Source organism: Mus caroli, unplaced genomic scaffold (assembly GCF_978045245.1).
Source record: "Mus caroli unplaced genomic scaffold, Mus_caroli_1 scaffold_9, whole genome shotgun sequence".
Taxonomy (NCBI): Eukaryota; Metazoa; Chordata; class Mammalia; order Rodentia; family Muridae; genus Mus; species Mus caroli.
Window position 1 is genome coordinate 96,140,611 of NW_028227264.1, and position 15,907 is coordinate 96,156,517.

The 15,907-nt window shown below is 45.4% G+C and overlaps 1 protein-coding gene across 1 annotated transcript; it reads left to right on the plus strand.

Moving 5' to 3' along the window:
* The first annotated feature begins 2,656 nt into the window (after window positions 1–2,656).
* Window positions 2,657–5,272, plus strand: Btg1 (BTG anti-proliferation factor 1). Its single transcript, XM_021174180.3, has 2 exons — window positions 2,657–3,128; window positions 3,929–5,272. Exons 1-2 carry the CDS (start codon window positions 2,981–2,983, stop codon window positions 4,294–4,296), a joined length of 516 nt encoding a protein of 171 aa, XP_021029839.1. The 5' UTR covers window positions 2,657–2,980; the 3' UTR covers window positions 4,297–5,272.
* Window positions 5,273–15,907: the final 10,635 nt, after the last annotated feature.

Here is a 15,907-nt window from a genome sequence, read left to right on the forward strand (position 1 = left end):
TTTCCTTTTACCTTTATTAATTGTCATTTTCCTATGGGCCATATCTATCTCCTCTCTATCCGGAAGCAGTCCTTTGTCCCTCTGGGACAAATATCTCTCCTCCATCTCTGTTGTTCCCTTCCCCTTCTCCCTCATCCTCTGTCTCCTGTCTTTGTCTCTTATTCCCTGCTTTCTGTCCCTCTTGGGCAAATAAATCTTTGCTCTTGGGAGTCCTGAGCCAATACTCATCTCTAACAGATAGCATGTGAGTTAATGTGTGTGTGTGTGTGTGTATTATGAAAATGGTTTTCAACGCTGTACTGGTCCCCAAAATTTAGTAGTCTATAGATCAGAGAAACCCATTCCTTTATGCTATACAACTATATCTTTTTCTTTTTCTTTGTAGTTAAAAGCATTTGATGAGGGAACCAAAACTCTCAGCCCTTTGGATTTCGGTTAATCGTTTGATAGTTACCCCGATAGACAATGTTTCCTGATCTTCCAGGCCCCACTGCTAACCTGACGTTTGCCAATTAAACAAAACAAAACACAAGCCCACAAACTTCGTTTCCTGAATTTGTTTTGACAGTGATCCTACGGTTTTAACGATTTTAACGCATGGCTGCTTTCAGGGTCTCACCTACACTCAGACTTGCCAAAGCTATTTAATGAGGATGACCTTGAATTCTTCCTCTTGCTTTACTCCCTTGGTGACAGGAATTACAGGCATGTGCCCGCTGGGGAATCTGACCCAGGCTTCCCGAATTACAGGTAAATGCTCTACCAACTGAGGTATAGCCCAAGGTCTCCTGCCTCTGGATAAAATTACAGGCAAACTCCCCTTCGCTTCTTGAACTGACTGCTTTGTTTTGAGACAAGGACTCAACTTTACATCTTTCGCTGGCCTTGAACTCACAGAGATCTGCCTGCATCTCCTCTGGAGTTCTGGGAGTGTGTGTTAATTATCCCGGTCCTTGAACTAATCTTAAAGTTTTCAGATGAGGTCCTGATGATGTCTGGGAAGGCAGTGAAGTCTGTGTAGAGAATCAGGAATTGGGAGATGTCCGGGTTCAAAGGTCAGTATTTTGTTAGCTTCGTTCGTTATTTTTGCTTTGTAGAGGAGTCTGTTTATACTGAGTCACTGGGATGGGATTCACAGTCACAGGCGAGGGAGACAGTTTTATTCTCTTCCTAATCCAGACTGGAAAGGACGAAGGAACACGTAGGGAGGCGGGTGGGAGAGAGAGAGAGATGCAGACCTCTCTATAGCCTGAGTTCAAGGACTCACTTTTGGTTCTATATCTTCCAGAATGGTAAGATAAGCCTCCAGTCAAAACCCTCTGTCTGTTTTCAGAAAGTCCTGACAATTCACATACCCCTCCCCACACACACAAGATGTTATTTTTTGATTCAGTTTATTATTAAAAAAAAAACTCTATACTTTCTCAAGTGCTTTCTAACATTATCTTTAGATAATGGGTGGGTACTTAAGTATTGTATATTAATAAGAAATGATGTATAGGTCACCTTTTCAAATTAATTTCAGAATCAATTATCCTCTTGTCCTCCTCTAGTGCCATATATAAATATTATATATAGTATATATATTATATACAATATATGTATATATATATTATATATATATATTAAAGTGGTGTGTATTGCATCTGATGACCAACTAAACTCTAAATATTTATTTCCATCTGGCAGAGTTCAACTTTTGCCTCTTGTTTGCTTTCTTCTTCTTCCTGCCTGGACTTCATTTTTTTTCTTCTCCCCTCTCCTACTTTAAGAGAGTTGGGTTAACCCTATTTTGGGTCTAATAGTGCTAGCAGGCTCATGCTTTCCTTCTTTCTAGGCTGTTTACAACCGTCTTTGCCAGAAAATATGTGTGTCTATGCTTAACACTCTCAACAAGCTTAAAGTTTTATCTTTTGTGTCAACAGCAGCACAACTCTAAAGTTCTGACATCACTTGAACTAGAAAAACGAATTTGTTGTGTCTTTCTAAAATACATATGCAGATTTTTATGAGTTTCAAAGCTCATCTCTCCCCCGACCCCGGGGGTCTGCAAACCCTAGGGGCAATGGCTTGGATTAAGCCACAGGATAGCTCCTGGGAGCGAGTCCTTCCTTCCATTCCCCAGCGGAGCCTCAGTCTCCGCCGCCACCGCACGCTCCTCCCGCCAGGGCTGCCAGCCAAGCCGACTGGAGCTGGGCTCAGATGTAAACATGGGGTACGCAAGGGGCTGGGGTTGCGGAGACCGAACCCCAGTCCTGAGGCTCCAGCCACACCACAGTTAAGTGAGCCTAAGATGCGGAACCCGGAGCCCGCTTCGGGACTGGAGGGTCCCCGCTGGCCCGAACCAGGGGCGGAGCTAGCTTGGGGGCGGAGCTTTCACACGCGCCTCCTTGGCTTCTTTCTCCGCCCTCCACGGCTCCAGCGTCTCAGGCTGCCACTCGGGGGGTTTATTTGTTTACAAGCAGATTACGTCAGCTCCTCCCTCTCATCCCGGCCTCTGGGCACGCCCCCTGGCGGCCCTTCTCCCGCCCCCTCCAGCCCCGAATCTGCCTGCGTCACAATGGTGCGATCTCCGGATTGGCTGGCGTCCGCCCTCACGCCCCGGGTACGCCACTTCCTTTCCGCAGCCCTATAAAATGAGCTGCACGGCGGCGGCAGCTCTTCGCCCCTCGGAGCTGGAAATGCAACTCTCGGGATCCTCGGAGGCTACCGAGCTGGAGGCGGAGGCGGCTGGGGAGGTCCGAGCGATGTGACCAGGCCGCCATCGCTCGTCTCTCTCTGTCTCTCCTGCCGCCTCCTGGCTTGAAAATAACTTTTTTACTCTAAAGGAAAGAAAAAAAATCCCCTAGAACCAGTAGCCGTCCGCGCCTCGCGCCCTCGCTTCCTCTCGGCCGTCGGGTCTGGGCGAGAGCCCGGGGTGGCCGCTTCGCCGTCGGGGCCGAGCCCCGGCCGCCCCGGGCCACCCCCGGCCGCCGCCCCCATGCATCCCTTCTACACCCGGGCCGCCACCATGATAGGCGAGATCGCCGCCGCGGTGTCCTTCATCTCCAAGTTCCTCCGCACCAAGGGGCTCACGAGCGAGCGACAGCTGCAGACTTTCAGCCAGAGCCTGCAGGAGCTGCTGGCAGGTGAGCGGGGCGCGGGGACCGTCGCGGGTCGCCACTAACGGGCGCGTCCCGGTCGTGGCTGGGGGAGGGGGGTGCTGGGCGGCGGGGCGCCGCGACACGCACAACAAAGGATCCGAAGCGGGGCGACGCGGAGCTGCGCCCCGACGGCTACCGGCCGGTAGCGGGGGACAAAAGACCCAGGGCCCGGAGTCCCGTCGGTCTCCTCTGCGGGGTCGCTGCGACCGTTGCGAGAGTCTGCGGCTGAGCCCCCTGGGTGGCTTGTCGCCTCGGAGCCGGCCCGGGACGGACGTGCCAGGTCTCCGCACCTCCTGTGCCTCTTGCCCATTAATCATCGGATTTGTCACCGGTACAATTACAACCCAACCCAGATCTTGGTTTAGGGTTTCTTGGGTTTTCTTCCCTTTGGAGTTAACTGACCATAGTGGCGTTGTCTTGCCCCCACCCCCCACCAGTTCCATAAAGTCTATTGTATGGGACCCTGTTGGGGTGGAGAAAGTAAACAGGTTCCCGCCCGCCCGGTCGCCTGTGCCATCCAGCTAGTTGGCCATCCAGGGCTGCGCGCGGGAGTCCTGTTTTGGCGGCTCAACCGGTCAGTACCCGGACAGTGTTTGCCACAGTGTCTATGCTTTCTCCATTCTGTCTCACGACAGCAAATTCGGTCCCGGACATTTGTGAAAGTTGGTGGTTTTCATTTTCGCTTCGCTAAGAAACTAGCAGCAGGAGGAGGAGGAAAGTACGCTATGGTACGGCTGCGTTGACTACCGTCCTGAGCATAGTTTCTCTGTTCTTTTCTTCCACAGAGCATTACAAACACCACTGGTTCCCAGAAAAGCCGTGCAAGGGATCAGGTTACCGTTGTATTCGCATCAACCATAAGATGGATCCTCTGATTGGACAGGCAGCCCAGCGGATTGGACTGAGCAGTCAGGAGTTGTTCAGGCTTCTCCCAAGTGAACTCACACTCTGGGTTGACCCCTATGAAGTGTCCTACCGGATTGGAGAGGATGGCTCCATCTGCGTGCTGTACGAAGCCTCACCAGCAGGAGGTAGCACTCAAAACAGCACCAACGTGCAAATGGTAGACAGCAGAATCAGCTGTAAGGAGGAACTTCTCTTGGGCAGAACAAGCCCTTCCAAAAACTACAATATGATGACTGTATCAGGTTAAGATATAGTCTATTGGATGGATCATCTTATAATGGATGGATGAATTTGATTTTTTTTGCTTTGGGTGGGCTCCTCTTGGGGATGGATTATGGAATTTAAACCATGTCACAGCTGTGAAGATCTGGCACAAGATAGAGTGGTAATAATTTTTTTTCTTTTTTTTTTTTTTTTTTTTAGTGACAGTGCCATAGTTTGGACAGTACCTATCAGTGATTTAAATAGCCTGTGAGTCCAAGGAAAGGATCACTTTATTTGCTAGGGAGTGAAGTCGAAGGGTGGTTTCAGTTTCTCCCAGACCTTATACCCAATTTGTCACAGCAGTCCCTTTAAGGAAATTCTGTATTTCAAAGAACCCTCTTTCCCAGTCAACCTTGCAGGGGAATTTGCACTATTACACTCGAAAGTTCTCAGTAACTTTTTTGGCAGCTCAATAGGAAAGTTCAATGTTTTAAGCATGGTAGTACTGGAAAAATTTTTACACGGAGACTTTTACCTAGCACTTAAAATGTATAAATGTACATAAAGACAAACTTAGTACGCATGACCTGGGGGAAATGGTCAGACCTTGTGTTTTGGCGTTGAGAGTAGCGAGTGACCAGGCTCTGCCATGGCAGCAGGCTTTGAAAAGACCCTTTAAAAAGACACTGTCTCAACTGTGGTTGTTAGCACCAGCCAGCTCTCTGTACATTTGCTAGCTTGTAGTTTTCTAAGACTGAGTGGAGTAAACTTCTTATTTTTAGAAAGTGGAGGTCTGGTTTGTAACTTTCCTTGTACTCAATTGGGTAAGAGTCTTTCCCACAAACCACCATCTATTTTGTGAACTTTGTTAGTCATCTTTTATTTGGTAAATTATGAACTGGTGTAAATTTGTACAGTTCATGTATATTGATTGTGGCAAAGTTGTACAGATTTCTATATTTTGGATGAGAAATTTTTCTTCTCTCTATAATAAATTGTTTCTTATCTTGGCATTTTAATCAATCTCTTGTCATGATTACAGAGGTTCAGCTACAAAATATTTTTCTCAGAGGTCTTAGATTTGTAAGCTGTGTGGATGTCACTTGCACACTGGTCACACAAACACATTGAGAGAGGTGTAATTAGGAACTAATCAGAAGGAACTAGAGGAAGGCTTTTAGATTTTTTAACTCAAGTTAAAAAGCATGGACACATTTCACAAGCTAATGATCTCATGAGGATAAAGACAGAGGTAACATCTTCCAAAAGTGGCGATGCCCAAAGGATCCCAGTCACTGCTTCCAGGGGAAGTGAAGATAGATACCATCCTCTCTGGCCCTCTGAGAAACAGTTCTTTTGCCCCCTTGGATTTGTTCCTTTAGAAAATCCTGGGGCAGGTGACCTATAGCCTTAAAGAACAGGCTTATCACAGCAGAGCCATCTGCCGCTTTCTGGTTCTCATCTTGCAAGAGTTACATAAAATAAAATCCCATAAGCTGGAATCCAACAACAGGTATGTTGATGCACTTCTTTTCTCAAAAGTTGAAGCCCTGGCTTTGTCCGGATTTCCATAGCAGGGGAAACTGAGTATTGCACTGGAGGTTAGTAATGTGTACCTCATGTACAAAGACTTGCTGCTAGTTTGGGGGTTGTAGAAGATAAAATGATATTTTGGTGGAAATTGAAAGCAGAAATTTGAGTTCTGCTTTACAGTTAAAATTAACTGGATTGGGGGAGGGGCAGCATGTGTAAACATGTTAACACTGGGAATTGAGGCAATTTAAATGACTTTAAGTCAGTAATTGTTCTAAGTCAGTAGTATTTCCAAACAAATTGGAGGGTTTTTTGTTGTTTTTTTTTTTTAAATTTGTAATAAGTTTTCCCTGATACTTTTATTAATGATCCAGAAACACATCACTAAACCCTAAACATGCCATGTATTTAAGAGTATGAATGGAATTCATATAGTTTTGTTAGTAGGCTATTTGGAGGAGTTTGGATTTTGTTTCCCTTATTTTGCTTTCGGAGATGGTCTCTTGTTCTATATAGCTCAGGCTGGGCCCCCACTCTAGATCTTCCTGCCTTAGCCCCCAGAATGCAGGCGTCTCAGATAATATGGCACAGCTCCAGACCAGGAGCTCAGCTTCTTGTTTCTACACAATAATGGGTCTCATTGTGACTTTTTTTTTAATGACATATTTCATCTAGCCCTTTCTCTAAAAGGTCCCTCATTTCAAATTTGAGTTTGAGCATTATATCCCAGGCTGGTTTAAAGCAGGTCTCACTCTCCTGTTGGCCAATTTGTCTATCATTTGGAAACTCCTTGGAAGCTGCCTGACTGGCTTTGAACACTGGACTCTCCACACGGTTCAGGTCTATCCTGAGTACCTAGTCTTCATCGTAAACGAAATAGAGAAGTGTCTTTGACTTTGCTGTCAGACTTTTTGTTGCTGCTTGAACAAAAGAAGCGCCTATTCAAACTGCAGTTTTAGAGTTCAGGTGATATCCAGCCTGTGAGGCATGCAAGTATCTCAGACCTAGCATCCAGCTGTTTCCTGTGACTCTCACCTCCATTCCCCAGACAACTGAGCCGAGCCTGTGTGTGCAGCACAGCATAGCTACTTGAGTAGTTCCTGCCAAATGCTTCTGGCTAATGTTTGGTTTAGCTATTTTGACAAAACAAAAAAAACTGAGTGCTGCTGTGTCATTTACTACCAGTTTCTTTGTTTTTTATTTCGAGAGGTGTAATTTAAAAGGGTTTACACTGCCCAAATTAAAGAAAGAAAAAATAATTTATAAAAGATGACTGCTAAAATTAGGAATTCATAATTAACAGTTAAGTTTGAGGACTGTTATTTTTACAAGTTGGGTCTTGCTTTGTGATCCTAAAACAAGCCTTGACATGCTAATGTTTTGTTTTTGAGACCCGGATGTCTTGCTGCTCAGGGCTAGCCTTGAACTTGCCATATAGCTAAGGAAGACCCGAATTCCTGATCCTCCTGTCTGAGATTACACTTAGCACCACGAAGCCTGGCTTGATGTGGACTGTAGGAAAATTACCCCATTCGATACAGGATGTGACTGTCCCTTACATCATCCTTACCTTTGAGATAGTTCTGGAATTGCAGGCCTTTCTGCCGGAAGTGGCTTTCTGTTAGAATTGCTTATGAGGTTTCTTTGTCGCCATAACTCACACTTTGGCAAGTAATTTTTGGGTCTTTTGTTTATTTTTTGAGAAAGGGTCTCACTGTGTATCCTTGACTGGCTCGGAGCTCAGTATGTACACCATGGTACCCTGGAATGCAGAGATCTACCTGTCTCTGCCTCCCAAATACTGGAATTAAAGGCATGCACCACCACACCTGGCTAGTAATTTTGCTGTAATTATTAACAGGGTTTGAGCTTCACATTCTAAGGAAGGGAAGGAGGGGTCCTGGTGTCCATGTTTAGTGATTAAAGGTTTCTGGGTCTCCCTCCACCTTAGGACTAAATACCCACAGCTGCTGGACTCATCCCTGGTTATATATTAATGATTTTTGAGACTTCTTCCTCTTTATAAATTTAGCAGGCTGCATTTTGCATGTGCAAGTTTAAAGACACTTGCCCCGTCTTTTTCCGATTTCAGGTGGTGGTGCTTTCGGTAAGCTTCGTGGAGAGAGTTTGCCAGCAGCTTTAGAAAGCACCATCACCTGGAACTGCAAAGATTTAGTTTACCTACCGGGGAGCACTCAGAGCCCAGATGACGCTGTCTTTGCAGTCAAACTTTCACAGGTGGACCCTGTCGGTCTGCCTAGTTTATTTTTTGTGTCCGGACTGTAGCTGAGACAAAACATCTTTTAGGGTAAAATGCCCTGTGTTACAAATTGGACTGAGCTGCGACACAGGCTTCCTGCCAGGATTGCAGACTTGGGTAATCCAGAGAAATGTGTATTGTTGGTAGTTTCTGGTTGTTTAGCTTATACGTAGGTTAAAAAGAAGCATTGCTAAGGTGTTGCATCTTGGTTTTAAGGTGCTCCAGGGTAAACCTTCTGTTAGCAGTGAGGGTTGAGATAAGATTTTTTTAAAACCATTTGTGGAGTATTGACACGAGTGTTCTGACTGCAGCTTTAAATCAGTCGGATCTATTAATAACTTCATTGCTTAGGTTGTCAAACAGGAATTAAAAGAAAAACAAAGACACTCATCATAAAAGTGTATTGCTTTTTCCTCTTTGAATGCCTCCAGCCCGTCTTGGTAGATACTCTTAAGGAATATTCCAAGCTTCAATTTCTGATACCTATGAGCCTTCCTGCTACGTACTACAGTACTGAAGACACAGAGTTCCTTTGGGAATTTGCGTACCCCCAGGGAATACTGATGGCAAAGAAGTTAACAGAAGGAACTAGAAACTGGGGGAACTTAACACATTAAAGGGTTAGTGAGGGCTCACTTGCTGGGGTCAGACATGAGTCCTGAGGTGTGCACATGAGTCTTGACAGAGTTGGACAAACTGTTTAACCATGTAGGTCCAAGTGGTAGGATATTGGGCCTTTTATAGAAACCAACCTTGAGGGATGTGTGGACAAGAAACATACAGAAGGCTAAGCTTAAGGGCATTTCAGAGAGCAAACAGGTCATACACCTTTTGTTCTTGGGGATTTTGAAACAATGCTTTTTAAAAGCTTCATTAAAAAACAGCGGTATCCTTTTTTCTTCCACCCTTGAATAGTGAAGGCCATTTGTGACCCTGTTCTTGGTAGTACAAGGATGATTAATCCTAGACCAGACCTACAATATCAGAATGAGGACTACTGGGCAGGAAGTTAATTTGAGTTAGCTGGGTTCCTGTATTTGGAGACACTACCTCAGATTAACGCTGACAGAAGACACCATGGCTACATTGGTCTTTAGTGAGCCTTTAGATGTTCATCTCATAGCATGTCATTTTGACAATATTTTTGTAGTTTTCATGTGTATTACAAAGGCACTGGCAGAAGAGGCAGGCAGGTCTCGTAGCAGTTGAGCCCAGTCTGGTTTACATAGCCAGTACCATCCAGGTCAGCTACAACTATACAGTAAGATTTTGTGTTTCAAAAACCACAGAAACCAAATCTATGTCATTGTAAGCATAAAACATTTTTATGGATGAGTCCATGATCAGCATATTCTTGAGATGATTTTTCTAGATTCTTAGCAAAGAAAGAGGAGTACTTCCTGTTTAAGTATGACTTAAAATTGTGACTTTTGTCCTTTAAGTGGTAAGTCATTCACCAGGAGCTGTTGGAACAGTACGGTGAGGGTCACCTCACATAGTTTTAGCTTATCTTCATACATTATTGCTTATATAAAATTAAGTCATTTTTCAGTTAACACATAACCCCAAGTCGTTACTGCCAACTCAAAGTCTGTGTGTCCCTCTGTATCCCATGGTGGCGTGCAAAGGCTCTCAGGGACTTTAATGCTGTTAAGCTGACTTGATGAACTCAGAGCAGCGCTTCATTGTTTGTAGCCATCACACTATAGCCAGAAGTCTCTCTGCCTTTCCCCTTTCCATCTAAACCATCCCTACCTTTTTGGAAAGATGACTAACAAATGGACTGTATTTGAGAAGATTCCATAAACGAACATAAGTGTAAATTGGTTAGACCTGACAGTTACACCGTAAACAGGACTGAATCTGTTTCATAGTTTTCATCCATGATAATTTTGTACCCTTGGGTCAATAAGCTAAATGGGTTTGTACTCCTAGAAATTGGCTTGTGAGGCTTCTGATGATCAGTGCCTGCTGCCATTGGCTCTTTCACCACCTGGGTTGGATCGACAGGTAGACCAGGACCTTTTACACCCAGGAGATAACACTGTTTGCTACGAGGCCTCTCTCGTTCTTAGACAAGTTGGCCCTTGGTGTAAAAGGAATATTAGACACAATTGGTCCTTGGCCTGTGTCAGGCTCTTTGGGATTTTGAGCAGTCCCTTAACCTCTCTGAGTCATTCTATATAGATAAATGGACCTGTTTATTGTCCAGACCAAATAAACAAGCGAAACCACATAACAGGACATTTGTAAGATGGATGTTTGGAATTTGAATCCTTTATCATGGATTCCAAGTTAAGCACAGCGAGTAAGGTTTTCCCCTCAGATGTTCACTCATAGCATGATTTTGCTTAGAATTCCTCTCTCTCTCTCCCTTTCTTAATTTTCCTTTTCGTTTTCCCCTTTCTTTTCCTTTCTTTTTCCCCTTCCTTGCTTCCTTCCTTTCTTCTTCCTCTTCCTCATTTTTTTTCCCCCTGAGACAGGGTGTCTGTCTATAGCCTTGGCTGTCTTGAAACTCACTCTGTAGATCAGACTAGCCTTGAACTCACAGAGAGCTGCCTGCCTCTGCTGGGCTCTCAAAGGCACGCGCCACCATCACTCAGCCAAAGCTTAGAGTGTCTTAAAGTCCACGTTAGACAGGACCTGTAAGAAATGTACTTGTGCTTTAAAATAGAAGGAAGAAAATGAGTTGTTCCTTAATTTGGAAGACTGGACCTCCAGATAGCCTAGGCCTTGATCTTTCTTTCACAGAATTTTCTGAGCTAGATTCTTATCATCATGGCTCAGAACTAATTCTTTTCAGTTTAAAAGGGGGGAGGGGGTCCTTTCAGATCCTCGTTCTACATTGGATGCAGGTTGAATTGAGAGATGGTGTCATTCTACCCGGTGTGTGTAACCATGTAATCCCTGCAGAAACAGTTTACATCCATTCTGTGGCTCGCTCGATTAATGGTCCTTGCTGTATGGGAGTACACGGACTTTGCTCCACTCGGTCCCTCAGGTCATTTGCATTCACTACACTAGACCAAACAGTGCCTCTCAGTCTCTTCCTAATCTGGAGTGGTCTGAGTGCTTCCCTGGCTGCAAAGGAAAGTGGCCTTTTGATACCTTAGCTGCTTGGGGTTGGGTTTCTTCACGTGTAACCAAGTGCAGTGCTTGCTTGAGCCCCCACTAGTATCACTGGTGTCCCCTGGTCAGCCAGGAATGAGTGACTCACTGTGGGCCCTTCTGGACTAGACTGCAGTCTCTCTTGCTAAGTGAAGATAACCTCACTGAGCAGTGTGTGGTGCCTTGTGTGCCCGAACAGCGAGCACATGTGCAGGCATCAGGCACAGACTCAGCCAGCAAAGTTTGTTGTGATAATTTCTTCTGCCATGATGTAGGTGGAAAAGTCTCACTCCACACCTGCCTAAATAAAACCTTATAAAACCTATAAGTACTTAGTAGGCAGGTAAAGGCTCAACCATTGAGTTATATTTTTTACATAAGAATTTTTATTTATTTATTTTTATTTATTTATTTGAGGATAGGGTCTCATTGTTGACCTAGCTACCCTTAAAGTCACCTTACCCCAGACAGACCTTGAACTTAGATCTTCCTCGGCCTTCGGAACATCTAGGGGTTATAAGTCTTTGTCATGGGCCTGAAAAACAGTGTTTTGTTGGGTCGTTTGGTTTAGTTTTTGAGACTCACTATGGTTTCCCTTGAACTCGCTATATAGACCAGGCCTCCCTCTGCCTCCTGAGTGCTGGAATTAAACACATTGAAGGCATTGGCTCACTCTGTAGACCAGGCTGGCCTCGAACTCAGAAATCCTCCTGCCTCTGCCTCCCAAGTGCTGGGATTAAAGGCGTGCGCCACCACGCCTGGCTGTGGGCCCCATTCTTTTTTTTTTTTTTTTTTAAGATTTATTTATTTATTCTATGAAAGTACACTGTAGCTGTCTTCAGACACTCCAGAAGAGGGCGCCAGATCTCGTTACGGATGGTTGTGAGCCACCATGTGGTTGCTGGGATTTGAACTCTGGACCTTCGGAAGAGCGTGGGCCCCATTCTTAAGAGAAACACTAAGATTTAAAGACACGAGGCTCCTCCCTCAACCTTTTAGATCATTCACTGCCTCTGACTTTAAGAAGAAAAAATTATGTAACTTGTGTGTTTATTTTTAAACTTTAATTTTTTTTTTACTTGTGTGAGTGTGTTGGTCTGTTTGTGGCAGACATGTAGAGGCCAGGGACCAGCTTTTGGGAGTCCAGGCATGGGTGGCAGATGCCTTTACCTGCTGAGCTATCTCAGTAGTCACTGTTGCTTCTTAGACCCCCTGTATGGCACAAGGTTTACAAATCAGTCATGTCCTGTAGTGGGTAAAATGCAGTTAGAAGACTGAGTTTGAAAGTAAATAGACCAAGTTAGCTGGCCAGCAATGCTAAAAGTTGTCCTTTGAAATACTATTATGGGCTGGACAGTGGTAGTACATGCTTGTTATCCCAGCACTTGGGAGGCAGAGGCAGGGGGATTTGTGTGAATTCAAGGCCAGCCTGGGCTACAGAAGAGCAAGTTCCAGGACATCGAGTTACCTAACAGAGACACCCTGTCTCAACAAAGCAAAACAAATCAAGGCTGAGAGTGCTCTGACCGAGTGGGCCGGGCGGGGAGAAGGAAACGCCTGATGTTTGCAGAATCTGTACCTGAGCTGCAGTTCACTAAAGAAAAGCTCTTGAGGTGGTGCTGAGAGCTGTCTTGATGGCTCCTGATTTCCCAGAGGAGGGACACAGGACCTGAAGTCTGAAAGATGGAAGTGCTTGTCTGGGAGAAGGCAAGCAACAGGGAGCCAGTAGAAACTTCTGGAAGATGCTAGCAACTAGGGAAAATGAGGGAAGAGAAACTGGAGGAGCCAGGCCCATTGCATGGCTAAAGTAGTCATACCATTAGATTGATACATTTATCAATCAAACTGTGACTCTTGAGAGGATAAAGGATACTGTTGAGTAAAGACTACCAGCATTGGCCAGGACCTATGGCCACTTCCCTTTTGTAGGCTGTGTCCACAGTATTAACTTTTAAAGGAGGGCGACATCTTTTTGCCTTCCTGAGAATGTTACAAGGACACATGATACCACAGCAGGTTCAGAATGGACTCAGAATTCCAAGCCGGGGTGGGGGGCTTTCGTGGGGCAGTGAGGTTGTCTGATTTTCCTGATGCAGGTAATGGCTGTCCTGCAGTTTAAAGGTTTAGCAAGAAAAGATAGCTTGAGCGACGAGATCTATCAGTCATTTTAGCATCACAGTCCTACCTTAGGAAACAGCACAACTCAGATGCCGATGAAGATCAGACTCCCTGGAACTAGAGTTAGGAAGGATTCAGATCTGCCACATTGGGGTCTGGGAGCCAAACCTGGCTCTTCTGTATGAACAGCGGGTGCTCCTAACCACGGAGGCCTCCAGTCAAGGTTAGGTTTAAATAGGTCTTTTGTTTGCTTTTGAGAAAGGGTCTCGCATATCCCAGGATGGCCTCAGAATCTCTATGTAGCTGAGGATGGCCTTGAGTGTCAGTGCCAATCCTCCTGCTTCTGCCTCAGTGCTGGGAATTCAGGCTCGCAACACTAAGCATAGAGCTGGGATAAACCCCAGCAATCCACGCATTCTGGGCAAGCACCCCAAATTTAAGATAACTCTTCTGGGTTCATATTTTTCCCAACATGGGAATTTCATACAATGTGTCCAGTCACATTTCCCTCCCGCCCTTGAACCCTTCCTCCAAAAGGAAGTATGTATATATACACACCAAGTCCAATTGTTTTCTTCGTATTCTTTCAGTATGTGAGTGCTGTGTGTTATATGTAAATATATATTGGAATATATGTAAATATATGTTGTGATATATGTATGTCAAGTCCAAGTGTACCCATACACTCATTGGAGCATGGTCCGACTCCCAGTGGCCAGCCCCTTAAAGATAACTGAGTCATTCCCCACCCTACCCCTCATCCCCACCAGAAGCCATCAGCTGTGAAAGGCTACACTTCAGCATCTTTATCCCAATTTTTAAATGACTCTATAACTTCTAAAGTATGGGACACTCCACATAGAAAATCCACAGAGCTCAGAAGTTTTACACACTCACGTAACCCACACTCTGATCAGGAGATTGAAGGACTCCTCCAGGAAACTTCTCTCTGTGATACTTAAACAGTTGACCATGACGCAGGGTTGTGGAGTCAAGCCTCAAACTGGAGAGGACTTCTTTTACTTCTCCTTGTCTTTCCTTTTGCTTCTGAAACCTGTGGCAATGGCTACCCCCAAACATGAAATAAGCTGTCACCAGAAGAAAACCCTTGCTTTCCAACTAGTCATGATTTAGTGGCTGCTCATGTGGCATGCCCCTCCCGGGTTGGCTCTGTCTTAGACCTCGGAACGCAGTCATAGGCTCTGACTCACTAACGGTTCTCTGACTCACGGGCTTACTAACGATTGCTTATTTATTAGTAGGCTGAAACCAGAGAGTCTTGGTCAACCCCGACAGATTGTGATGATGCCAAATTTACATAGTACCTCTCCACACACACATCTCTTTTGTTGTCCTATTGTTAATTTTCTTTCTCTAGACATGGTTTCATGCAGCCCAGGCTGGCCTTATGGCACGGTGGAGAAGGACCTTGGAGCTCAGCTGTGCTACCACACTAATTTTATGCTGTGTTGTGCTGGGACCTAACCCAGGGCTTTGTGCGCACTGGGCAGGATCCCAACCCAACTGAGCTGTATCTCCAGCCTCTCCGCTGCCTCCTGCTCCACATGCACTTGTGAGCTTCAGTTTGCTATGGTTGCTGCACCCATAATGAGGCAAAGAGAGGTCAAGCCTGTGTGGATAGCCATGACCTAGCCATGAGGATTTCCTCTCATGTCAAAATTCTCACCACCGGTTGCTAGAGCCTTCAGAATATTGGCTCAAGGGGCAGTTGGGAAACCAACACAATGCTAGCGTTGTGTGGTATATATATCATCTGAAGATTCTTGAGCAGGATATAGACTTGTCCTAAAAGTTCTTGGTAAGAGTGGAATCCACTGAGGGCCAGAGAAAGGCCATGGCTCCCCCATGATTGGAAAGCTCCTGGCTCAGAGCCTCCACTGGAAGCAGATCTTGGTTAACTTTTCCCTGAACTGGGTAGGCAGTGTGTCCTGCCCAGCGAGGGGGACCTGTGATACTGAGGAGTGTGCTTTACAGACATGTGCATTCTCAATGCAATAATGTGAATATTTTCACTACTGGTCTCCTCCCTCTGCCCACACCTCCTGAATCGCTCGTTTTAGAAAGAATGGCAGGTCGGTGTGGATGGAAGGATGATTCACGTTGGATTTTACTAGTGAGAGGCTAGCCAGTTACCTGGTTCCAGAGCCTGGGGGATAGCTCTGTACTTAAGAGCACCTTAAGACCTGGGTTTGGTTCCTGGCATCCACAGGGCAGCTCACAACCACCTGTAACTCCAGCTCCAAAAGATCTGGCCTCCTGAGAACACCGGGCACACACGTGATGCGAATATACAGGCAGGCAAAACGTTCCTACGGATAAAGTGTAAATAAAATCACCTGATTCCACCTGGGGAATCACCTGCTTTGGCTACAGGTTGATAGCAGTAGTAGATTCAGCCTTAATTTTTATGCTTCCTTCTCTATTCGCTGTTCCGTTTTATTAAGATTTATTTTATTATTTCCAGTTATGTGTCTGGGCCTGTGCGGGAGGTTTTAGATTTCCTGGAGCTAAAGATGGTGTGAGCCTCCAGATGTAGGGGCTGAGGATCAAACTCAGGTCCTTGGAAAGAACAGTATATGTTCTTAATCGCTAAACCACCTCTTCAGCCCCCTGT